General features: G+C 40.2%; 1 protein-coding gene across 5 annotated transcripts in view; it reads right to left on the bottom strand.

The window, feature by feature from the left end:
* MTA1 (metastasis associated 1) overlaps window positions 1-21,569 on the bottom strand; it is a 77,265-nt gene that overhangs the window by 52,539 nt on the left and 3,157 nt on the right. For 2 of the 5 annotated variants that reach the window (XM_027713286.2, XM_027713289.2), the window contains exons 2-3: window positions 9,497-9,564; window positions 7,011-7,104 (exon numbers count right to left, since the gene is read on the bottom strand). In XM_027713286.2, the coding sequence (XP_027569087.1) occupies window positions 7,011-7,104; window positions 9,497-9,564 (162 nt within the window). Of the gene's footprint in view, window positions 1-7,010; window positions 7,105-9,496; window positions 9,565-12,477; window positions 13,768-21,569 lie in introns of those variants that run through there. The other 3 variants (XM_039389780.1, XM_039389779.1, XM_039389778.1) reach the window with 3 other exon arrangements.

The following is a 21,569-nucleotide window of genomic DNA, read 5'->3' as shown; positions in this document are numbered from 1 at the left end:
CCAATTTCCATCCAACTAGTTCTTAAATGTATGCCCAAGTAAATACATGAAATCACATCCACACCGATACAAAACTGATCCTAAACATCGCCAGGCACCTGTCTTGTAAGAAATAAATTGTATGTTTTGTGTTCATTAGCAAGTATCCTGCCAGTTATGCAAAATAAAGCTGTAAAAGGCAAAATACTCATTAAAAAAAGCTGCAGAGGTCCTCCATAATGAACTGAGAAAGAAGATATCAGACTTTTCCTTCTCTAAGAAATTAAGGCAGTTACTGGATTTTGCAAAATCATGGGAAAGGCTTCCCAGACTGTAGCAGAATGAGCTGTAAAGCCTCATACATGAATTGTAAAACTCTAATTTTACAGCAGCATTACTCTCAAAGAGCAGACTTTTGCCTGCAGCTTAATTCAACAGTTGTTGCCAAGAAACATTGCTAGTCAGAAACACACACAGGTACAGTTATGATTTACATACCCTTAAGATTAGTTAACTATAATCCTTATAGTTATCCAAAAAAATAAAGCAAGCAGAAATGAGAGCTCTCGATTTTATAAAACACTAAAATTGCATTTAGTTTTAAATAGGCCAACATTATGCCAAAGGGGGTGACAGAAAATTATGTACCCTACAGGTTCCCCACAATTTATCACTGTTTTACTGTCCTGAAAATAGACTTGTGGTTTATTTGTCCCTCAGGTAGGCTGCTCCAGCAAGGAAGGAAAAAAATAGTAGCATAATTAAACCAGACTGCAACATACAATAGCTGTTACAGCACACAAGCTGTTAAGCATACAGCAGCAGGCACTTTAGGTTTTAATATTTTCCTGGGAACTGGAACACCAAATTTACATTTGTTGCACAGTTTCATGGGTCTGCAATTTATTTACTGAAGTGGATTCTGTTTTAGTTGAAAATTAATATTGTGCCTGCTATCCTGCACTATAAATACACCAGCAGCAATCCACAAACAAGTCAGCAAGTTCCAAGCTTGCTTTCCTGAAAACCGAAGGATGCACAAATGAAAAGGTAGTTCATGCTTATACTTAAAACAGCTTCGGAGAATGACAGCAGTGCCCTGTGTAATGCAGGGAAAACACTGTAAGGAGCAACCTAAAATACTTAATATCTTCAGTATATTTGATAGCCTAGAGCTTTTAAAAATTACATTTTTCCAGAAAGTGTGTCAACTGCTGTGTGCCAGTCAAATCCACAAACAAAACAAAAGCACCAGCACAACCAAGCTAATCCCAGGAACTGCACCCCTTCAGGCAGGTTTGCCTTTCAACTAGTGTTTTATTTATGTGTCTAGCTTTTGTAATAACATACAGGTGGGGGGAAGCACACATGTTGTTCTTACTCCAGCTCTGCTATGCATAACCTTTTAAAAATCAAAAAGCACAATACATTTTTTCTTAAAAACAGACAGGAGTTTCTACAGGTAACAAACAACTCCCCACACACGCAGAGGCAAAACTGTCAGACAGACAGAGGTAAGAGTATTCCAAGAAATAACAAACAAACAAATAAATCTACACAAGCATCTTCTCTCCTTTTCCACTGGCATGATTTAGCACTGAAAAGAATGAAACTGGCAAATGCATTCTGAACTGAGGGAGGAGAGAACACAGGACTGGATCCAGGACAGGAACCTCTACCTCACTGAAGTCATGCAAAAGCACCTTGACAAAAACTAACCAATACCACCTCACACCCCACTGACACCATATCACCACCTCTGCACAGACAGCAAAGGCTTATTAAATCAGAGTATAAACCACAACAGGGTCTGTCCCAGCCACAGCTCCAGGTCAAGTCTGTCTGACACATCTGCATTTCACCTTCCTACAGCTCACCCACTCACACTCTAAGTGAAGCAGACTCCATCCTCAAGAATGGTGGCCTGTGAGAAGTAAGAACCATAGTCTTAAAAAAAAAATATATATATATTTATAAAATATCCAAAAAATCTTTTCAGAAAGACTTGCCTGCATTTTGACAGTACTGTGGAGTAAGTGCTATGGGAATTATGGGAATACAGGAGGTACAGTATATTGGGACTTCAATGCTCTCCTAAAGCCTTACTTCAAAATTAATCTCTCTGATAGATGTGCTTGTGCAGATTTGAAACTAAACATTTAACCATAATACAAACAGTGATATATCAGCTATGCAGAAACAGCCAGTGGAATGCTGCAAGGAGCATATTAGATTAAGTATTATTTGATATTTGATGACAGAATCATTAATAGCACATTAACAAAGCTTGAAGATGACTTATATTGGGAACAAGAGACAGACAGACTGAGCACAAACAGCAAGACTCATGTGAAAGCTAACATATATGGGGAAAATAATTAGGAAGAGTAAACTTTGAGTTGGCAGGAGAAACCCAAGAGGCAGTAATTGTAATTTAAAATGACTGGGTGTGTGAGATGTGAAATTAAACATCAATATTTGCTAGACACTAGAAAGAATAGCAATTTGCCATAGATCAGATTGGGTTCTCAACAACATCAGCATCAGCCCTTTCTCTGCATTCTGGGTGTTTTACAAGTAGCTACATGACAGAATTCAGAAATGCACAAAGGCAAACAAGATACAGAAATTAGGTTTAGAGAGCACACTAGGTTGTCCAACTAGGGAGACAGTCTGTAGTGACAGAAGAATTAGTTAACAAGGTTATCACTAACAAAATAATGTAAAGGAAAAAACTGGAGCCAAAACATTGGGAAACACAGTAAAGCCAGCGCTGGTGACCTGCATTACAGCTCCTTCAGCAGCAAAGGAAGTTGTAACTCTTGCTGCTCTAACTGTTCATCTAAGGACCTTAGAAAGACATTAAAGAAATGCTGCACTTGAATAAATGAATAATACAAAACCAGTTTCCTTCTTCCAGGTTCAGTTTCAAATGGTCTGTATGAAGCCTTAGCCTTATTTATTTTCTCTCTACCAAAAAACAGATATTGATTTGTAGCTATAGAAAGTATGATGAAAGTTTAAACAACTAAAAATCCTTACACCTTGACACTTCAGAAGGAGTTTGCCACATCATCAAGACATCCCACTAGGATTCCGGCCACAAATTCCTTGTCATCATCTTTGCTACCTGTAATAGTGGCCATGGCTGCAAAACAGACACTATTTTGGACACTTATTGTATCTTCCCTCCCTGCACTGCTCCCAAAGAGAAAAACCACAGCTTCCTCCTCCCAGTAACAACAGAGCCAAAGTGTCATTAGTGGATCTGTGAATTTGACTCCTCTTAAATCTGCAAGTGTGGTGTTGGGAAAAAATGGAAAGGGGGAATAAAATGGAAGAAATAAAATAAAAACAGCTTATTTGTGAAGCTATGGTCAAACTTTATTTAGATTGGTGTTATCTAAAATGTAAAAAAAAATTCTCAATAGACTCCTTACCTCTCTAGGCATGCAGGTATCATGCAATTCATGGACTGAATGAGCAATGACATTTAACCGCTACAAGACATTTATTTTCAGAAGCTTTGGCACTTGCCAAACCATTCTGCTATGTGTGCCTGGCAGCCAAACATCAGCTGCTGAAAACTAACTATAAATCTGCCAAACCAGCCAGCACTAACTACTCAGTTCTCCAACTGGTCACTCATTGCTTTGCAAATCGGGATAAACATTTTTATGAAGTGAAAACTGTGTCCTAAGGCAACCCACAAGTATCCCAGACATGGATGGGGGCGGATCATTAGAAGAGAGGATAGGAAGCTGTATTCCTGCTGCTGAATATAAGACATATAGAGAAAGTATGTAGTGACAGCACCCAACAGCAGCTTGAGGAGTAAAGTATCTTTCCCATTTCTCTTCCATCAAGACCTGCCTGCAATCTTCTTTGCATACAGTATCTCTCTTAAACCACTATGAAGTCTCTGAGCAAGAACATTAAACAGTTTCCTACTGGTGAAGCAGGTTCATTTCAGAAACAGGTGGAGAAATTCCCTAGAATAATTTGCGAGGTGATTAAAAAGGCTTATGAACAAAAAGTGCTAACAATGTATGGAAGACATTATGAGGCTGAAAGATTTATAGGACAGCCCAGATAAGCTTTATATCATATGATAAAAATAGTAAGATCACAGATCAAATCCAAGAATCAGGTTGCATACATCAGGTGTTAATTTACAGCCACCAACTACAGAATAAGGTGCTTCCAATCCATTTCTCTGTGTAAAGACTTATGAGAAAAGACAACATTTCAGACTTGTCTGTTTTAGATAACTGATGGATCATACAAGCTAAAGTGGCTTTTTTTGTTTTAAACTTCAAAACATTCATTTCACAATCACACCTTTTTCCTTCCTTTATTGGAAGAGTTATATATATATATATATATATATATAATTTTTCCATTCACGTTCTGGCCGTATCTTCTCATTACTTGGCTCTCTCACTGCACTGATCTCAACAGTAGGTCTGAAATAAAGGCATCTTAAACAGAAGACTGTGTGAATCCAGAAATGTCTGCAGTCAGAAAGCTCCATTAATCAGCTGAACAAAGGCAGTTAAAAGATCAGCGATGCAGATACGTACATCTACTGCAAATGCATCAAAATGAGGCAACAGGAGACTTTATGGAAATGAATTCAAAGTCAGTGACAGTGTGGAGTATCTGTACTAGAATCTTAACATCCACAAAATTTAATTTCATTATATCATGCAAGATGTAGATTTTTTTTTCAGAGTAAAGAACTAATGGCTGTCCAAAACCTTCATTTTACTCTCTTCTCCCTCCTTAGGAAGAACGGAAGCCACAGAACAGCACATCTATCTAAATAAATGGAAGTCATTGAGTAGCAATTTTATTCTGCACCAGAAAGAAACATACTGGAGAAAATGTTAGTTACTAATGAAATTTACCCTAAGAGGCAGCCTCAGTTGTCTCTGGTGGCTCCATTAATAGGATTGTGCTATAGAAGAATTTTCCCATCTTTCAAACACATATGAACAGGAACAATGAATTATTTGTTTGCATTAAAAAAAAAAAACCGTTTAAGTTTCTAATCACAAAGAGAAATCAGCCTTTGCAGATTCAAAGAGCATTTATATGGGTTCAAACATGTTTCATTGCCAGTCTCAGACATGCGTTTCTGTGAATCCTTCCTACCTGCTTCCTTTACTAAATCTAGTGAAGTGAGACACAGATGAAGGAATCAATAGTCATGTTGTTTATGGCGAAGCTCCTATTAAGCTTCAGGTTTCTCAGACAAAATAAGCACTACTGTATTGAAGAGATATCAAAAAACCTTTGCCTGCCACCACAATTCTGCCAGGCAGCCAAACCCCATCTCAATGCCTCATGACCTTTTCTTCAAGGTATGGCAGCAATGGAGGAATTATTTGGACAGATTCCAATCTACAACAGAAAATACTCAAATTTATTAGAAGGGACTAGTTTTGCTGCATGTTTTCCCCAATGGCATTACAGCAGTGAGAACACAGCAAGATACTATATTCATTGTTAAAACTGAATATCTGATTTAATCAATCCCCATGCAGTAAAACTGTGTAAGATTTGTATTACATATACATCACTCTATTCATATATACACCAAGCAGCACATTAAAAGACAATAATGCTTGCCAGCTAAATCATAATTCTCACATGCCCATATCTGATTGCTTCTCTTTCATTTATGCATGTGCCCTGAATTACAAGGATTCATATGGCTGTCCATGCTTTTTGCTAAATTTTAAGCAATCTGAACAGCTACATCTCACACACTCCTCTACTTACAGGAAAAAACAGTTTTGTAACTCCACCCGCTCAGTCTTTTTCTCCCTTTCAATATGTCTGTTTTGGAAAGTGTTATATTAGTATCCATCACCTTGCAAGGATGGGGCAAGAGGGACGTTGAACTGGCAGAGGAAGGTGTAATAAACCTAAATCTAATTCTCCCTGGCAATTGGAATGGAGTCAAGCAGGCTGGAAGCACCTCACATAAAGTGCCAAACGTCATGTAAATATGTTGCTCTGTTTTAAAACTATTTCTATAATTGAAAAAGAATTGTAGCATTAAATTCTTGTTTAGACATAAGAATTTATTATTCTTCTAATTATTATCTACTCAGCTAGGTGTCCCACATGCCTCTGATCATCCTGGGAGAGGACTACATGCCTACATAACACAACATTCTGTAAAATAAGAAAAAAAAAATAAAAAACCAACCAACCAAACAAACAAGAAATTAGTTACACAATGTATACACACAAGGGAGGTTGATGTAAGGTAAGGTAGCATGAATAACCCTCTGAATTTTATGATATTTTCATGCTTTTATTAAAAATCAGAACATAATACTCAAAAAAAAAGTTCTAAATTTCAAGTCTCCTCTCAGCATAGACACTTCTTTTCTGAACAAAAGGGCTTGAAATATTCAAAACAGTGATAGGAGATCCTAAAATTCTCTGCTTTTTAAGTGTATTTACTGAACAAGTTCAGACAAAAGCTATGTCACTACAAAAAATATTAATATTGAAATTTAAAGAGAAATCCTGTTAGTCAGGTTTCAAGCTGGCCATGTTTCAAGTCGGTTTCCTCTGATCAGTCTATTTGATTTACTTATAAAGAATGTTTGAGGGGTTTTTTTTAATCTACAAACCAAACCAAGTAATTCATGAGAAGTAATATGAGACAGGGAGAATACTCCCTTCTTATTCCAAAAATTAAAAAATTCATTCTCTAGGGCAAGTAGGATGATGCTTTTACTCAGCTCTAACTGAAAACTTTTGTGTTGTCCCCCCCAATCAAACTATACACAAATGAGGTTTTAAAAGGTGTAAGGAAAGGGGAAAGGAAAAACAAAAAATAACATAAGGGGGGCAAGTAGAAAGAGAAGTCAGACAAACAAGTAATGCAAATCGCTGAAAAAAGACATTTATGAATAGTAAGATTGATACTTGAATTCGAATATCAAAGTCATACCCAAGTTTGACAATTTTGCATAGAAGCAATTTAATCTGAACACAAACAAGCTTACTTGCATGTTTGTCTGCCAATACAATAAGTGTACTTGATATGTCTCTCCTTCTGTAGAAACACACCACCTTTGCTTCCACGTTTCCATTGGCAGTCTGAAACAGGGGGGAAAAAAAAAAAGAAAAAAATTGACCACTAATCAAGAGCAGAACTGTTCACACTGACTAGGAACTGCAGAAATAATTTGGAATTTTGCACAGGAGCTACACAGCATCTACTTTTAGCACTTCCACCTGTACGTGTTAACTAACACACAAACTCCAGCACGATCCGTTCCAGGGTAGGGAAATTCCAGGTAGTTTGGCCCTTCCCTCCTAATTGTTTCTGTGGGATCACCATTTTTAGGTTACAGATGTTTCAAGGGGTAAGAAAAAAAACCCCACACTTACCTGCAATTACAACATATTAAAAAGCCACTTTGCTATTATTGAGGCGATACCTACATTAAGCGAAATTCAAATGCATCTTTAAAATCCTAATAAAAAAGTGTGAAATATAACAACAGAATTCAGATCTAGACTGTCCTCCAAACTCTGCAGGGCAGCAGGAAAGCAAGAAAGAACCAGGCCATTATTATTTTCACAAAAGAAATCAAGTAAGGTTTTCTTTATCTGACAGCACTGCTAAGCTAAACAATGACAAACATACAACAACAACAAAAAAATCATTCCAGAAGGAGAACCAAGGAAGCTGGATCAGGCAATAAACTCTACACTGGTGACAACACACAAAAAAGGTCTGAATTTTTGAAAGATTGTTTTCTTTAAACTCTTAATATTACACAGGTGATCAATTACTTGTAAGATGGTACTTGGTAAACTGTGAAACTGGGTTTTTACAAGCTCTAGGGGAAATAAACCTCCTGGTTTGTAACAGCACCAGACAAATTAGTATCTCTAAAATAAATCAAATAATGAAAATGTAGCTTAAGAATTGTATCCTACTGCTCAAGAGTCTTGGAGAATCATAATGAAGGCACACAGTTTCAGAAACTAGAAGACTAAAACACAGATTCCATGCTGGGAAGTGTCCAAAAAGGGTAGTGTCCACAAGGAAACACAAATTCATGTACATGCTTGTTTCTAAGATGTGAATGAAGGAAAAGTTTCAACTGTTATAAGACCAGTTTTCCTACCACAGAGAAAAAACAAGCAGACAACACATAAATGCACAAGTATTTCCCTTGCAGAATAACAGAGCATGCACACTTTCTACCATTTTCTGTTAAATATGTCAGAACTTTCAAATTTTGAGGAACTAAAATACAAATGCAGGAGCCATCTTCTTAAAACACAGACAGCTACAATGTAAATTTATCTGATTTATTTAATTATCCAGGTTTCATTTGCACTCAGTGAAAAAAGGCAGGACAAGATATAGGATTAATTTGAACCTGAAAGACCCATTTCAAAGAGTAGGTCAGAGAAATTACAGCTCAAGCAAGAGTTGCACCAAGATGGGAGATCCAGGCTGAAAGTTCATATCTTTAAAGGTATGGGGAAGAATGAAGAGGAAAAATAAGAGGGGAAAAGAAAACAATGCTTTCTAGGAAGTGACTGACAAATCTGCACCCTGTGACAAGTGGAGCACAGCTGGTGATACCTCACGGCTAAGGATCCACTGGGAAAATTTTAAGAACTCACTCGCATTTCTTTAAGGGAAGAGAGAAGATATTTCTGTAAAAGACCTCCACTAAAAAAAAAAGAAAGAAGGGTTTACAAGGATGTCCTTACCTTCAGATTCTTTATTTGTCATCAAATTGATACATTTTGTATTCCAAGTAACTCTTTTAGAACTACATGCTTTTCCATCACTGGTTGCTGAAGAAAAATACTTAATTTTAGTCAGCTAATGAAAATTCAAATCCAAACCTTCTGTATGGGCTGCAACAACGCTGGTATTGAACCCAACGAAGTGGCATGTTTAGGACACAGCCAGTGGCTTCAGAACAGTCTTACCTCCTCAGCTAGGTCAAAGTTCAGCACTGAGAACTTCAGCTGCCTTCCCACATACAAACCATCACCCTTTTGGATCCATTGAAAGGGAATTTGGCAGATGAAATAATGCACAGGCCCAAAGGACAACCAGCAAAGATAAAGTCTGAGGAAGCAGATAATAGTTACAAATCTTTCTGTTGAGCAAGAGTCTCCCCCAAGAAAGATCAAACTAAAGCTCTCTATCCTCTAGGCAAACTGTTATATTATCTTTATCTTCCACGATCCTGGCATGGAACTGAAGAACCTCAGAAATCTCCTGCCCTAAAGGTGGGCATAATCACCTTGAGAATGACCTGCCATTGACATTCAGTCCTTTCATACCAAAGGAGAACAAAAGGTCTTAAAGCATTCCAGAAAATTATCAGAGAACAAAAGTATTTTTAAGCTTCTAATTACCAGTGAACTGCTAAAGAATTGTTTTGATTTTAATCAAATCAAACAGATCATAAATTCAATTAACTTCAAAGACTTGATGGAAAAAAATGTTTACCTTATTGAGCTCTTCTATTCTTCGTATCAAATAAGGGTTACTTGAAGAATTTTCGAAGTAGACATAATCTGACAAAAAGAAAGAAAGAGACTCTTTAAAATATGAACTGCTAAAAATCAAACCAAAACCTCTGTCAGCCTGGAAAGCAAAGCATATGATCTCCCTTCTCTCTCTGATCAGATTATTTCCACTTTGGCCACCCTGTTGTTTTTTTACTTGCTTCCTCTTCTTAACAAAATCCAGCCAAACTTCTCAGCAGCAATATGTGATCCTTCTCTCCCCTTCCAGCCCAGTTTACACTTACTGTCATTTACTTAGAATACAAATAGCTTCACTCTGTCTCTCTCTCATCTTTTTCTCTACTTCCTGGTCTTTTACACCTATATGACCCTAGAATGCCTCAACCAAACTCCACATATAACTATCCAAACTGTTCAGTAATACCTGTATATTTTCAAGCAGGATAAACATCTAAAGTTACACGAAGAAAACGAGTTCTTCACCCAAGACAGCACCTTTAAAAAAAAATCACAGAAACATCCAGGAGTGCCATATAAATTACTAGGGGTATTACTGAGCTCCAAAAGCTTTAACACTGCTTTTTACAGGTAAGAAAACAGATACTCTAGAGTCCAAAATGGACTTGGCCTCTCTCTCCCAACACTGCAGAAGCCAAACCCTAAGCCTGAACTGAGGCAAAGAGAGGGCTGAATCCACCTCCCCGCCGACAAGGTGCTGACCTTGCATACAGATCTAACAAGAATTCCTTCCAAGACTACCTAAGACGATTTCCCTCCAGATCTCCCAGCTCATTTGAGTTTGGAGCAAAACACCCATAGCCTCTGGGCACGCCTCAGGTATCTTCTGCATAGCCTACATTAGCATGATGCTCCAGGATGAATGAGTGTTGAGCAGTGTTTGCCCTCTGTAAATAGGGACAACTACCAAGCTGTTAGCATCAATCTCCCTGAAATCCTTGTTAAAAGGGCTGTAGGGAGCAGAGATACTGTTCCCTCCTCCCCGGCCCAGAGGAAGGAAGACATCCTCCCAAGGGCCTTTGCTGCTGTTAAGACGTGATGGGTGAATGTTTTGGTGTCTCCCTGGCCACCCTGAAGATGAAAGGGGGTTCCTTAACTCTCCTGGTGCAGCTTTTCCAATTCCCTGTGCAACACTACTCAAGCTACAGACACCGATTTTTTTAGACTACTGCTTAGAGCTCCTGTTATCCACAGGTCTTCCTGGATTTACAGACCAAGCTACCTGCTACGTGAGACACAAGAGCACAGCAGTGACTGCCGGGCCAATGACCCAGAGGAAGCTGCAGCTTGCACTACCTGCAAACAACTCAAGTGCCCTCGTGTCCCTTTAACAGGGCTGGGCTGCCTTAGGAGAGAGGTCCCTAGTCAGGAATCCCAGGGATTACAATCCCAAGAGCATCAAATTTTAACAAATCTGTTCTTCAAGCTTTTGTCTTTGCAAAAAACGTGCTGTATGCCATGAGTTACAAAGACACCTTGACAGCGAAGTCTCAACGTGGTCTTGGTTGAAAAGTGACAAGTTGCAATGCCAGTACTCAGCACAAATCTTGGGTTACCCAACCAGAGAGTGTAACCAGGGCTAAGAAAGCATTGAAATAGCACAGCCAATTTTTTCAGTTTTTGTGCACTCTCTCCTCCAGACCTCTCAGACTGATCATCAGCTATCTTCACACACGTTAACATGCATCTGAGTGACTCCAAAACTTTCCTCCCAATTGTAGGAGTTGGTGGTTCCTCTTGAATGTCACATCCCTACAGGCTTTAAACTGGAGAATGATCTCGCATGAGGAATACAGTTTGGACCTCTGGTTTGTAGAAAACAAAGTTCACAGAAATGGTTAAAACGCCCAAGTAAATATACGCTAAATTTCCATTCCCAAACCCTGGCTCTGTGCAGAGCCTTGTCAAACAGGAAACAACAGGCTCAATATCACTATGACCAACTCTACCAAAAGTCCCAAAACCAAACAGATATTTGGCAGCTTCAGCAATAACAACTGCTGACTGAAATAACAATGATGGGCATTAAGCAATTTACTGATCAGCAGAGTAAAGAGAAATTTCTTCCACAGCAGAACTACCCATGCCCTACAAGGGCACTGCAGTGGAAGGTGTTAAAAGCTTTGAGGTGCTTCCAAGCTCAATGTCCACCTCTCACCAGAAGGCTCCAACATGTGAAGAAAGAATAAGTTCTTTCCTTCCACCCCTCCAATAACTCCTAAGACAACCAGCTACTCCTCACTTCACATATTTTGGCTGAGGTAGATGGAAAAATCTTACTTTTCTTAACACTATGCCTGAAAATTAAAAATTAAAACTAAAGGAAATGTCAATCTATGTCTTGAAAATATAACCTTGTCTTGAATTCCAGGATTTTCAGGTGGCTGTTACAAATGTTCATAGTTCATATAATTTTCAATCAGCTTTTTTTGTGTGCATGTATGTGTGTATATTTTCAGAGACACATTGTATACCTCAAGTGAACATTAACTCAATTTTTCACGTAACTACAGTTTATTGATTGTAAAATCTGGCACGGATTTAAAAAAAGCTTATCACAGATGAATGGTTTACCAAAGAATAGCTCACAGTGGTATCCAACAGTTTTGAATAATAAAACCCCTAAACATTGTCTCAGTCAGCAGCAGGAACATCCCCAAACCCACACCGTGTGACCAACAGCAAACCAACCTCACAGGAACCAGCCAACTGCACACTGCTGGCAGAAAGGCAGAGCCCAAGCTGTCCCATGGGATGCTTCAGGAGCTGACACATGACACTGTAGAGGTGCGTGCTCAGGCCAGTGCTTGATGACTTCATCATGACACAAATCCACAGCCCAGTACATCTCATCCATGTTTTAGACTAATCCCACAAATATGTTAAGCATTTCACCAGTAGCTATGCAACTAATGGAGACCTATTTCCCATTACTCAAATTACCTGGAAAAGGGTTTCTTCCTCTCAGCAAGTAATGCAGAGCACACTGCAAATCACATGACTCAGAACGTGAGCAGATCAGAGGGGGCTGATTTGCATTTTTCACAGAGACTTTATATATTTGAACTAAAATTAAAATGCTATCCTGCATAGAAAATTGTTTGAATTACTCTTCCACATTTACAACAAGGAAATTTTAAGTTCAACAAACCACTCTCCAAACTGATGCTTGTGCTGGTGAGAACAGTCCTCTAAAATTGCTCCAAGAGCAACAAAACCCACAAAGGCTGGTTTCCTGCACAGGAGGTTTAAAGGAGGCACAGCACTGGTCCCCACACTCCAAAACACCACCTTTCTCCTTGAGCAGCACTTCCCTTCATCTCCAGCTTCCTCCCACGCCACGAAAGTGCACCCTTCCCATACTATCTTCCCAACTAACACTACTCCCAGGTGCATGTACACAAACATACACAAGATAACAGAAACCTTCCACAGGCTCCCAACAATCCAGTTGTCAATGCGAGACACGCTGTATATGCACAACTGCCAGGGTCTCTGTGCCCTGGACTGAAAGAGGGGATGGGGAAGGAGACAAAATTAGCAAATCTCTAGGCAACAGGGAGATAGGCATCTCAGCTCCTACTAAGAACAGGAAGGAAGAGTTCACTAAAACAAAAAATAAGGTCTAGGGACAGAAAAGTAGAGCCTGATAACAAGCAAAACAAGTCCGACCCTTCGAGCTCAACATACTGTCTATCCTTGCTGATTTATTTCCTTTCCTACTTACACAATTGCAGAAAAGGACTAGTCTAACTGCTCTGCATCCCACAAGGATGACATATGCCTATACACAGCAACCACCATAAAAAGCACAACCACTCAACTGCCCAAAGAGAGGCTGGAGTTTCAATCCCGTACCTTCACAACACATTAATTCAATCTCCAAATTAATCAGCCACGTATCCACATCACGATCATAATTAACAGCATCGCTCATGCACATTACAGTTATCTGTGATAAGGCTAAAACAATGACTGAGGAGTATGGAAATACCACAAGACAGTAAAGACCATCACACATGTCACCTTCTGACTCAAACTCAAGATGTAGTTCTTCCTCTTGCCTGTGCCGTTACAGAGCAGAAGTACCCACGTACATAAATCTACCCAAAAAAAGCCTTTATATCCTGTAATGTTTTTCCTGAATGTGCACAACTTGCTAGAAAGCAATGCTGTATTACACAGGTACTGACTGAACTGCAAGAACACAAGAACATTTGCAGCAGTCTAGCAGCTAAAACTAGAATGGCAGCCTACAGACCACGAAAGATGGAAATTTTTCATAAAGGCAGTAAAATAATTGTTCTCAATTAGCAATGAACATAACAGAATTTCTTTTTGCTCTCGTATACTTTTAAGACATTATTGCAAAATAACTTCCCCCTCTACCTTCTTCATGTCAGCTTTTGATTATGTCTACATCAGTACATGGAAAGAAAAATCAGGAAGCGGTACAGCAAAATAAAGAACACACACTGTCTAGAGGTCATATATTTATAAGATTAGACATGTCTGAGCTACCTAATAACCTTACAGGCTTTTAGGTGATCAAGTTGCAAAAATGCCCAAAAGTATTTTTATCCTTCCCGATGTACATTTGCCTTTCAAGCTACAAGTGCTTTCTGAGGACTGACCTGCCTGAATACTCCCTACCTTTCCCCCAGAAAGTCTTACACACTGTATACTTTACCAGCCTACAAACGTTCTCAGGACTTAAGGGAGGCTGAAGCCTTTCCATTCCCACACTCACTACCACTGCTGGGTAACAGGTGCATTTCCAGACACGTGATAAAGTAGTAACTTCACAGCTGTGTATTTCCCCTGCCCAACCCACAGAGCTGCTGCCCTGAATTAAAGATGAGCATCAAGAGAGTGCATAAACTTATGATGACCTGCTTATTTTATGACTTCTCTTATGGGAATATATGCCTCCTCATAGTCTAGGTTTCCAATTCAACTTTGAGCCAGTTTTTTTCATTAAGAGCCAGTTTTTAAATTATTCGCCAGCTTGGCCCCTAAACCATCAGTGATGTTATATTTTGGGTAATACAATCCCTCCTGGTCCACATTCCCATGAAAGAGAAGGCTGCAGAGGCAACAATTCTTTTAGCCAACAGTCCTGCAATCTCACCTGGCAGAGCCCAGGTCCCACTGCCTTCTGGCTGTTGAAAACACGATGAAATGTTTAGTTACAGAGCAGACAGGGTTTCAACAGAACAGCACAATATTTTCATTACCAGAAAGACAACACCGAAACAGCTGTTTCCGTTGCTAAAAGAATTATGAGGTCCAATAGATCTAGCAGTATACACAAAACAGATATTTACAAGCAAATGTCTTTCATGGATCCACAAAGGTATTGAAGACATACTGTCAGTACAAGCTCAATTGGTATTTACAGGACAGCAGTATTTGTGATTACTGCATGCACAGGGTGCAGCAAGCTGAGGTTGAGGCAGCACAGGCTATGGGCAACACTCAACTCCTTAAAAAAGGTGTGGAAATGCCAAGCACACAAACATCTGAAATACTTATGACCAATTAGTGAAGGACATGGCAAAAGCAAGCACCATCTCCTGCAGAAATCTCCACTCCGTTCAATCAACAGCAAAACATCAGTAAATTTAGCAAGGATAAGTTGAAGTATCCCAGTTAAATCAAGACAGCTTTGCTCTTCTTTCTTGAGTAAGGATTATCTACACACTAACATGGTAAACAATATGTTCATGTTACATTTTCTTCCAAATGTGCAGAACTAGAGAGGGACAGCCAATGTTACTTGGCTGTTTTGAGATGAAACCTATGTATCACTTTTTCTGACTTGCCTCCAAAAATCCAGGTGCAATATTACCCAAACCATCACCCAAAGGAGAAGGGATTCATGGCAAAGTCCACATAGCAGGAGTACAGACTATGCACAGATCTATAAAAAAAAGTTGATACAAGTGTTTATCTCTGCAAGCTCTCCTCTTACAGCAAGAGTTACTACAACAAAACGAGAAAAAAAAAACCCAACTGCCCAAACAACAAAAAATCCCCACTAAAACACTAAACCTCTGAAGGACCTGTAATGGCTACAAACAAAAACTGAAGTATCTACCATGCAGAAATCTGCTCAAGCTAAGAAATATTCCCTATCTTTTTGAAGTAAAAAACCAAAACAAATCAAAGTTAATGACATGCAACTTGCTTGGTTAAACTGCTGGTTGCTTGATCCAATTTAAACTCTGAAACGTTAAGGTATTTGGAACTTCCCAGAGGTCTTCTGTTCTTTGTTTTCTATCGTGTCAAGGCAGGGGGAGGAAAAATTCCTGTCCAGCCATCTCATATCATTTTTTGCCTGATTTTTAGTGAAACAAGGTTTATGCAACTCCATTATCCATGCATTAGTTCTTCTCTATTAACTCCTGAACCCTTTGTTCAGACATTTCACAGAGGGACAGAAGTCTCAAAGATAATTAAGTTCTGATCACTGTTCCCTATCTTAAAGACATAGATACTAAAACTACAAGAGAAAGTGAGAAAGGTAAGATAGATAAGTTAGAGATATGAAATGGTTCCCATTTCAGAAACAATTAGTAGACTAGGTTTTAAAGCAAATCACTAGAGATTCCACAGTGTTTGGAAGAATTATCAAAAGTGATTGCTTTCTTATGCACCTTCCAACACCTGCATTGTCAGTGCTGCTCAAGGTAGGTCCTGGGCTCAATTAACTTTTGAACCAGTTCATGATGGCCAAGTGTGCTCCCAAATGTTCCCCCTCTGCCATGGAAGAAGGCAAGTATTCTGCCTCACAGCAACAGTCTAAAGACTGAAGATCTCAGCACTGCATGAGGCACAAATGGTGCATATGGTACCTTTCCCAGTAAAAGTGTAAGTTCCAAAGGAGTGGAAACAGAAGGCGGCGAAGAATCACGTAATGGAAGAAAGAATACAACTTTTAGATTGTCACTGTCCTTTCTGTTCCTCACAGCACCACTGGCTGTTTTCACTCACAGATGATCTGAGGTAAAAATCAAAGACAAAAGTCTGCTGGTCCTTTTGCCAGAGTGGTTATAGGTGTCAGCTGCACTTCATAGGTCGCTCTTAGATAAGAGCTGTGCCATCATGAAGTAACTGCTACTAGGGATACCAGCTTAAAGGTAAGGTAGGAGACTGTACAAACAAGATTTGAAAAGAGACCGTGAGAATCCTGGAAATAAAGTTAAGCTTCCAAAGCTCTACCCCGAGGATAAAGAAGCAATTCTGCTGCTAGAAATCAATTATATGGCAGTTCAAGAAAACCAGTTTCAATTAATCCATTCCCAATATCCCAGCTGTAATGTAGGCACATTTGCATGTGGCACTGACCCTTCAGGTTCACTAAGTCAACCTCATCCAGCTACCAGCAGGACAAGCATATGCTAAACATTCCTGGAGAACCACTTTTTTAATCTGTGCTCTTCATGAGATATCTAAGCATGATTCTAAGGCCTCTGGGTACAAAGCATAGTGTCTGCATTGTCTCCTCTGCCACTTCAGTTTCCAAAGATGTAGCCATACAAACACTAGCTGCAGTAGCAAAGTTGTGAGCCTATGTAATTTCAGCTGCATCCACTACCACTCTTCGTGGGGCAATACCATGAACCAGCTCATGGAAATAGTTTGGGTTGAAAAAGAGAAAAACGTCCCCCAAAGAGAGCAGAATGGTCTAATTCACAGAAGAGTCAGAGAAACACTTGAGCAGATGGAGAAACTAGTCAGAAGAGAGCTCCTCAAATCATGGGGGAGTATTTGGTGGGGGGGAGACGGAAGAGGAGTATCCTCAAGCTACACCCTAACAATCATCTTCTGTAGCAGCCAAGAGAACAGCCTGTTCTGTTGTAATTCTCAGTGCTAAGGACAGATAAGAAAAACATTATTTTCCAAAAGATATTCAGGCAACACAGAAGATGACAAGAAATCAGATTCATATTCCCTGCAAGTATCTCAAGAGCTGCAAAACAAGAACCTCTGAAGTACCTGGACACCAAGTTTGGTATCACCCTCAAGAAACAAACAAACGAAAAAATGTTGTGTTTTTTTCTTTGGGTTTGCTTGTTTGTTTAAGAGCAATGTTCAACTTCACTTAGTCAATGTGAATTAACTGCTCTGGTCATAGTATGACAATATAAAGTCCAGAGGTAGGGATTTCAGTGCCAGATCAGAAACATCATGGCTTCACAATGTAAAACATGGACAAAGTATAAACTCCTGCCATAGTTTTTGCAATTGTTTCTTCAAATGAGAGTGCCAGTGAAGCTGATTCATCCCCTGCCCTTCATACAACCCCCTCAACTTGTGACAGCCTCTCCCTGGATGGCAGGAGGCACACATGCACGTGGTAAACCTCACTGGGAATTCACACGGGTCAAACAACTGTCTCCAACCAAAGCAATTCCCTGACCTGTGCTGCACAGCCAGGCCGAGCTGCGTGAGCCCAGCAAAGGAAGGAAGGAGAGGACAGTAACACATCTATGCTTGAATCAACACCCTACCAAAAGAAACATCCACAGAAACTGTCTCACTTGGCTGGCTCAAATTTGCTCAGATGTTAACAACTTAACTCTATAACGACAAGCTCTGTGCTAAATCAGGGATCATCTCTTCACGCCACACTAACTTATGCTTGATCAAGCATCATCTGTTCTCCCGCATCTTGCATAAAAGCATAAAGTCCCCAGATTAACCAGAGCACATCAGGTGCAATTTAACAGAAACATTACCATGGGCCACATCTGACAGAGATCATGATTGGTGATCTGGCAATGCACAGAACCAGAGCCATGAAATCTCAGGCACCACAACTGAAAAGCTTGTGAGTAACGAGACCGGAGAAGCCCAAATCTTTCTTCCACTTGCAAACTCACTTTAAAGCTGCCAACTAACTTCTCTGCTTTGCTTCATTGATCAACATCAAGTAAAAATTATCTCAGAAACACTTCTCCTTCCAGATGGTGGCCCAGCCAAAGAACTGGAAAAGGAGAACATGTGCATGGTTCCTTCTGAGCTGGGCTACGCAGCCCGAAAGCTTCACAGGTCCTTCCGGATCTGGTTTTAAAAGTAAAGAGGGGATGAGGAACCATACCAGAACTTCAAAGACACTCTGAAGCAGGGTCTTTTTGTATATTGGATCTATGGCAGTGAGCTCTAAAGAGCTAGAACCACGATATCTTACAACAGCACTTTTCCCAACAGTTCCAGTTATGTAAACCTCACGGGAAACTGAGGCAAAGCAGCTGCAGGGTTTGGTCACTTACCTGCTTGGGGATTTAAAAAAAAATAACAATGCACTTGCAAAGCAATAAGATACAGTGTAAAAACAAACACTTTACTTGGTGCAGAAGTAACACTGACTTCACAGGTTACTTGTTGCCAGCAGATGTGCGGAACTACCAGGAGGTGACCACCAACAGTTCATACCTATGCTTTCACGTGACCCCAAACTGCTCAGGAGTAGTTTATAAATCAAAGTAAAAACAGTAACTATTCTCATCCTACTGGGGAGAGACTAAACACTATTTATTTCATAAGTCAGGATGCTTAAACATCGAAAGTTGCTTGAAAAACGACTAGATGCAAGCGAAAGGAGAATCTTTTACATTCACACAAAATCTCACTAGTTAAACAAAAAAGTTTTAAGAGTCCTTTCCTCACAATTTCTTATCAAAGTGTCTTTTATTCACCATCACTAAAAGGCAAAACACATGAACAAGACTGAGAGGACCCAGGGGCCGCCCAGTAGCAAAATGGGTACTGCCAAGGCGTTACCCGTCCACCTCCCAGACCCCCACGGCAGGCAGTGCCACCCACTCCAGCCCTCCTGGCAGGCTGCCCTGGCACAGCCTCCCACCCACCAGCCCGGGACCTGCCTAAACTCACCAACCCAGCAGAAACCTGCCTCCTTTCCTCTGCTGACTTTCCAATGGGCCAGTGACACGAATCTGGCCCAAGAGGCAGCAGGTGAGCACCACCTTGCTGGGACAAGAAGGGGAAAGCTGGATTTCCCCACTTTGGCAGAAGCAAGCTTAGTGCTTTAGCTCCATTTTGCCAGCTGCAAAGGGTTTGACAGCTATCACAAATCCACACAGCTGTCACAGCTCTAGCCCCAGACACACCTAAGCTGGCAGACAACACCGTCCACCATGAAGCATTTCCCAACAAAAGGCTAACAAATGCTGAAGAAGTTCGATATGGGGGAGAGGGGGAAGGGAAGGGAAGGGAAGGAAAGGAAGACTGTAATACAGGAGAAGATAAACTTGTGCAACTAGAAACAATGAAAGGAAAAGATGAAGAAACCCACTGCCTGGCTGTTGCTGAAAGGTGATAAGCTAGAAGCTGTCTTAAATTTATTAGGGCCAACGACTGCAGAAGCCTACTAGTAATTTTCAAGAATAAACTCTCATTTTTATCTTTACTGGTTATTTAATACCTCTCTCAATGAAACCCACTCTCAGCTCAGGTTACCTGCAAAGTTAAAAAAGAAAAAAAAAACCAACAAACAACCAAAACAAGGATATCCCACAGTAAGCCTTCCTGCCACCCAAACCACATATACACTAACAACAAAGCAAGTGAACAGGAGGTTTACATGTGATCCTGCAGTTAAATGCTTTGAATTTGCTCCAGATCTGGACGCGGCAACATACTTTATGCAAGGTTCTTTAACAGCTCTCAGTTCTTTACCAGGAAAAGCTCAGAATATTATTATTGACACTACTGTGATGTCAAGAGGACTGATGCACCACTTGCTCTGCTCAGAGCTCTCCAGCAGAGTATGGATGTCAAGACTTGTACACTGCCATGAGAGTCTGGATGCCAAGTGGGACTATGTAATGGGATGGGGGGCAGGTCAAACCACAGTCCCCAGCCACACATTAATAACACCCTATAATAACAGAGAGATGATGTCATACTGCCATTCTTAAAAACTTTGGGGACAACCCAAGTTTTTCACACTGAAATAAGATGTATGACTGCAGCACAGGCAGGCACATCACCACCAGGAAGGAAGCAATGAATGAGAATAACACCAAGTAAGTTGTGGAGCTTCAGCCTCCAGCACACTGGAATAAAGCTGCTGGGAACCTCAGGTGCCCACATCAGGCACTGTGGGTCATCATTTCCCCTACCTTAAACATGTTAGATGCAGCAAGTACTGATGTGTCTGGCTGACTTGTGATTGGATCTCCTGATGCCATTTAAACATACCTTAAATATACCACAGACTCAAAAACAGTGATAATTTTGTAGCCAAGTACTCTCCCAAACAAGCAAAAAGTCAAGAACATACAAAAAGCTTTTCATCTAAAAGCATAAACTGACATTTGTCTTGACAAAAGTGTTGCCTTCAGTAGTTCTTCCTCCATCCTTCCTCTCCTTTCTTTCCCCATCCCCTTGTTACCAGCCCTCCCACTGAGACCATTCAGCTGTTCACACAGTCCCACAGTGAACCAGATTGGGTGTCTGATGCAAGATTAAAAATAATCCAGGAAAAAACAAAGAGTGAGGAGGAGGGAAGGTGGAAAAAAATTAAGTTCCTCAAATTACTGCAAGATGGAAATCCAAAAAAAAAAAAACATTGTTTCACTGCATCCAGGGAATGCCACAGGGGCATAAACATGCAGTGGAGCTCAGTCAATGCCACCACTAAAGAAATACTTGTCGCATTACAGTTACACTCTCCTGGAAAAGGTGGAGACAGAAAAGCTGTTGGAAAGTCTCTTGATACCAAGATGACCTGTTCTCTTCCAGGCAGCTGACACAGCACTCTCCTGAAAGTGGAGCCTGGCACTAGCTAGTACAATGAACATCTCTCCCACATGCATTTTTTCATTAGAGGCCCCAAATTCCAGCTGAGAGAGGTCCCAAGCTTCTCAGATCTGGTGTTTATCCAACATTCCCACACGGTCTGTGATCGTGCAGACCAGTCCACCATCTCCACTCTCATCATGCTGCCATTTATTTCATGGCTCTACAGCAGCTGTTAAGAAAATCTTCACTTCTGCTACACTGGA

This window comes from Pipra filicauda, unplaced genomic scaffold (genome assembly GCF_003945595.2).
Source record: "Pipra filicauda isolate LSUMZ 115617 unplaced genomic scaffold, ASM394559v2 scaffold76_size2844353_pilon, whole genome shotgun sequence".
NCBI classification, from domain to species: Eukaryota; Metazoa; Chordata; class Aves; order Passeriformes; family Pipridae; genus Pipra; species Pipra filicauda.
This window is presented reverse-complemented; position numbering and strand designations above follow the sequence as displayed.